Source organism: Gadus chalcogrammus, chromosome 11 (assembly GCF_026213295.1).
Source record: "Gadus chalcogrammus isolate NIFS_2021 chromosome 11, NIFS_Gcha_1.0, whole genome shotgun sequence".
Classification (NCBI taxonomy): domain Eukaryota; kingdom Metazoa; phylum Chordata; class Actinopteri; order Gadiformes; family Gadidae; genus Gadus; species Gadus chalcogrammus.
Window position 1 is genome coordinate 14,891,799 of NC_079422.1, and position 5,141 is coordinate 14,896,939.

At 49.2% G+C, this 5,141-nt stretch overlaps 1 protein-coding gene across 1 annotated transcript in view; it reads right to left on the bottom strand.

The window, feature by feature from the left end:
- LOC130392436 (nuclear factor of activated T-cells, cytoplasmic 1-like) overlaps positions 1–4,898 on the bottom strand; it is a 60,883-nt gene extending 55,985 nt beyond the window's left edge. Inside the window, exons 1-3 of the mRNA XM_056602922.1 lie at positions 4,460–4,898; positions 844–1,509; positions 330–765 (exon numbers count right to left, since the gene is read on the bottom strand). Coding sequence (XP_056458897.1) covers positions 330–765; positions 844–1,509; positions 4,460–4,577 — 1,220 coding nt within the window. The 5' untranslated portion in view covers positions 4,578–4,898. The remainder of the gene's footprint in view (positions 1–329; positions 766–843; positions 1,510–4,459) is intronic.
- Positions 4,899–5,141: the final 243 nt, after the last annotated feature.

Consider the following 5,141-nt stretch of genomic DNA (forward strand, 5'->3'; position numbering starts at 1 on the left):
AAAAGCACAAGTGCAGTATTGTTTAATAATCTGCATGGATGGAGTGGCATGGCTAATCATCGCATATGTCAACCTGCACCATGAAACTATTTAGACAAAGCCAACAGAGAATTATGTCTAAAATAGTACAAATCCTCCACTGGCTCAGTCATCACAGGGACGCATCTCTCTATTGATCAATTTGGTTCTTCGAGAAATAGGCAGGAAAATCACATTTGGCAAGAAAATAATTGGCTTCAGTGAAAGAAAGTCATATAGTGCAGGATCAGTACTTTCCTGGGTACAGTACAATTGTACAAACTACAAACAGCTCAATTAGTTACACCCACCTGAGGTAAGGCTTGGGCTTGGACCAGGAGTAGGAATGCTTCGGGACATCCAGGAAACCCCCGCAGTAGTTCTCCTTCTTGAAGGCCATGCGGGAGGCGTAGTCCTCGTGGCAGAACTCATGGTCAAGACCCAGGTCCTCTCCCCGGGGCTCCAGCTTCATGCTCACGTTGGGGCTGTGGTCCAGCATGGTCTTGCGGGCTTTGACAGGGATGCCCTCCCCCATGTCCACCACTCCGTCCGTTGTCAGGGCGTTGATGGCGGCCACGATGGCGGAGTTGGTGTACTGGTTGGTGTTGGCCAGCCAGCTCTCATCCGTGACGTTGAGCCTTGGGGAGCCATGCGGGGAAGGTATGGGGGACTGGTTGGGCGAGCAGGATGTTTGGCAGAAGGGGGCACCATTGAAACTGTACTTCCTCTTGCCCATACCACCACCACCTCCGCCACCACCACCGCCACCACCACCGCCGCCACCACCGCCGCCACCACCCCCACCACCTCCACCTCCGTGGCCACTTCCACCGCTGCCGCTTCCTCCGCCGCCGCAGGAAGGGGAATTGGGCCTGGATCCGCGAGGATGCCCAGCCCAGCTTTCTTCGGCTACTGCCCCTATCTGGGGCGAGGAGGAGGGAGAATGGTGGGGGGAGATTGCAGGCCCGCCGGTGTGCGGGCAAGACAGCAGCGCCGGGGATCCCTTGGGGGAGACGCAGGGGGACTGCCAGGGAGAGTTCTGCGGGGAGTGGTCGTAGTTGTAGAAGCCGGACTCGTAGGACGAGGCGTCCGAGTTGCAGCTGCGCGACGAAATGCTGCTGGCGGGGCTCAGGCAGCTGGGGTCGCGGTAGCCGTCGGCGTTGGGGAGGGTCAGCGTCACCACGGAGTTGACCCCGCGCTTGGTGATGAGGTCCATGTGGCTGCTTTCCTCCACCTCCTCCTCGGGGAAGGGGCTGTAGGCGGTGATCTCAATGCGGGGGCTTTCCAGGGCCGGCGCCCCGTTGGGTCTGTAGCCCTGAGGCTGGTAGTATCCCCCCACCACCTGGTTGTCGCTCTGGAGGCCGAAGCCCCCCTGCTGGCACGAGGAGATAACCGGACTGGGCTGCAGAGTGTGGTATTGGGTGACCAGGCAGGGGTTCCCCATGCCCAGCGGAAGAGACAGGCTGACGTTCGGGGTGTAGCTGTATGCATCTGAAAAAGACATTGGAAACAAAATGTATTATTTTCCTGGCGGTACTATCCTAGAAGCATGAATCAAATCCTACATCCTGCATCCATGTATGCTCTGAAGGATTCGCAGCTAGAGTGGTGATGAACAATTTTGATTGATCGCATCAGTCGCCGGGTGAATTAGTCCCCTCCCCCGAGTCTAAGTGACAGCGCTGTCTTGCGTCACGCCGGGCCTCAGACGAGGTACTAGAGGAGCGTTTACAGCTGACGTGTCACTAACAGGTGTACACAGAAATAATTGGCGCACATGTGTCTCCCGTAGGCTCACAAAGCCACCTACACAAACAACAATGTTCAGATGTGATGGACTACAATTGGGCAATGCAAACACTGTCAATCACACAAAGTGACACTATGTGTTCATGATAGGTAGCCTGCGTCTTTACCATCATAGCTACAGTCATGAAAACAGTAAGGAATGACAGCATTGAAAACAGTTGACCATGAAGTGTCTATAACGTGTCACCATTCCTCACCTGGCCAACATCAAACATCAAAATGATGAAGAGTAATACCTACATCCGTACCAAGCTGTTCTGATTACTAAAACAGGGCTTCCTTCTCTGGTCCCTGTGCTATATTGGTGAACCACAACGCTCTGAGTCACATATGATCGTGAAACTGTCATTCATGGTTAGACTTGCTTGAATTAGACTTTCAGAGTCTATTTCAAGAGGGATTGGCATAAAGCATACGACAAGTTGTATAAAAGCCCATGTTGAAATGTGGTGTCGTTTATTCACGCATGGCGCCAAACATGTGCAGTGCACACACAACCCTTTATAAACAGCATATTGAACGATTTGTAATCACATACATTATATCTGACAAGAGCACAGTCAAATGTAAATCAGGAAAATCACAATGGTACAAATAGGACTATGATGTTGTGATAGGCACCCTAGCTCTGCATGTATTATCCTTTCAGACCCATCAATTGCCCCTTCACCCACCTTGTTCTTTCCTGTGCTCTACATGACCGTACTCAAACAGATAGTTGAAATCGAGCTCTGCTTCACCGTGCTGAGAACTCATCACTGCTCTAGCGACAACAAAAGAAACGTAAAGACTAACAAACACTAACCGAGAACCTGAGTTAAACCGAGCTTTCAGATAGTTCTGTTTCCATCTGCTTTCACTTGTGTAACGCAGCTCTTCTGCTTATCGGCCTGTTCTTGCGGAGAGGATGGGTGTCTGCCCACACAGGCCCCCTACTGCTCACGCACCTCCTCACAACAAGCCTGACTGACTACGCTCAACCCTGGTAGATGGGGTTTTTTCCCTCTCATTTCGTTCCTTGCCAACATTGCTTTGAAGTGTGTGCGCGTGTGTGTGTGTGTGTGTGTGTGTGTGTGTGTGTGTGTGTGTGTGTGTGTGTGTGTGTGTGTGTGTGTGTGTGTGTGTGTGTGTGTGTGTGTGTGTGTGTGTGTGTGTGTGTGTGTGTGTGTGTGGATGTGTGTGTGCACGCACAGCAAAACACAAACTGAAACTGAATTTTGGTTTAGCGCCCACCTCACGCCTTTCTCGCTCATAAGTGTTAATTATTAATTAAAAATCTAAATTAATTTAACCTGCCTGAAAGACACTTTTAGAAAATATATATATGCATTTTAAGAAATATGTAATGTAATAAGGGTGTACAATCATTATACTTTACTAGATAACAATCTTATACTCCTCAGACCGTGGGCTGTCCATGCGGAACCTTCCCAATGTGAATGCAGACTGCATGTGTGCCTCCATGTGGACTGTGGTCCAGACTGAGCCCAGATAGGGACCTCAGGGAGAGGTGGGCTATAGTATAGGTGGTCAGCAATGGAAGTTATCTACGGCATCTTAAGACTGCAGGCCACTTATAGCTGACACTTGAAGATGCAAAAACCACACTTGCTGGAATACGTTCAGCCTGCGTGTGTGTTTCTAGACAGGGGTTATAGCATTGCAAGTTGGCAGCAGGCTACTCAAGATACGTCCCAAAAGCCACGGTTGTGAGTATACCCCCCCCCGCCCCCCACACACACACACACACACACACACACACACACACACACACACACACACACACACACACACACACACACACACACACACACACACACACACACACACACACACACACACACACACACTCTTTCTCCTCATCTCAAGCTTGCAACCGATTCAAATGAGCAGTTTATGAATGAGGGTCTGAAAACTTACATAAAACAATAAAGTACAATTCCAAATCCATCAAAAGGCATAATGACATCAGCAATTAAAGACTTAATGAATGAATTAACTCACGATAGGCAAACGTTTACTAAAAAAGGGCCGATTTTGTTGTTTCCCCCCACCCCCCCAACACAACCCACACAAACCAGCAATAATCTTATATATATATATATATATATATATATAATGTTTTAATACAATAAAAATTAATTAAGACATTTTAACCTTTCGTGGTCAATAGCCTAAGCTTACGTATATTGCATAATATAAATGATGCATTAATTGTATTGGCTATTATTCGTACGTGTTATAGATAATTGTATTATTATGGAGAGGGGGGAGTCAACCTGACCTGTCAGCGTCTACCGAAACAGGCAGGTGAGGGAACCGCTTTGCACCCCCAACGACCCCAAGTCCGTCTGGGTCTTGCGTTGGTGGTGCAACTGCTTTAAAGCTGATAACAACAACTTAGAAAGTGTACAGGCGACTTTTAGACTCCGCAGGAACTCAAACGCAGAACAGTTTGCGGAGCGGATCACAAAGCCCAACTCAAAATGACAATCGCTGTGCACCGAACACCCTGGATCATTCGTCAACACAATCTTAATTGTCACATCATGTATCCAAGAGCGCCTAACCTCGTAGCACAAAAGATGGAGACACACACACAAAGTTTAGGTGATGTATAATTTCGACTCACCTTCTTCTGCAGACTTCATATTGGAAGCCAGCGACGCAATGAACTGGAGTCCTCTGTCCTTCCTCTGTGATCCAAAGCCGAATTTGGAGCTGACGCGCACGTAGCCTGTATCCTGCATCCAATAAGCTGAACGCCACTCGCTCTTATAAGGTTAGTCAGATGAACGTCAAAACCACCGTTTTGCAAGCGCGAGTTTATTCAATCAACTGTCAAATAAAAACATAATTTGCAGTCCAATCTTAGACCGAATTTGTACTAACACGCACGCCAAATGAATGAAGAAAGTTAAGTCTGCTGAAGGATGAAAATCGAGGATGTGAACGCGCGGAGTAAACAGGCTACCTGTCTCGCAGCACTTGGGGAAGGAAAGGTGTTGTGGTGGTAGGTGGGTTTGGCTGTTTAAGGTCGCGATGTATTGTCTCATTAGGATTTCTAGAAACTCCCGGTGCGTGACGCAGCGCGGTTTGTCAAAGGGGCTGGCTTCGCCGTTTTTAAAGCTGGAAAACACCCTCTCCTCCGCGTGCGCCGCCCATACCAGGATGACGTGATTGGTCCTTGCCAGCTCCTCGCTGGAGAGCTGTCAAAGTCCTGGCTCCTCCCGCCAAGGGATTCCATCTGGGAATGTGGAGCGTGGGGGGGGGGGGGGGGGGGGGTCGTTTGTGTGCGTACTGCGTGTGCGTAT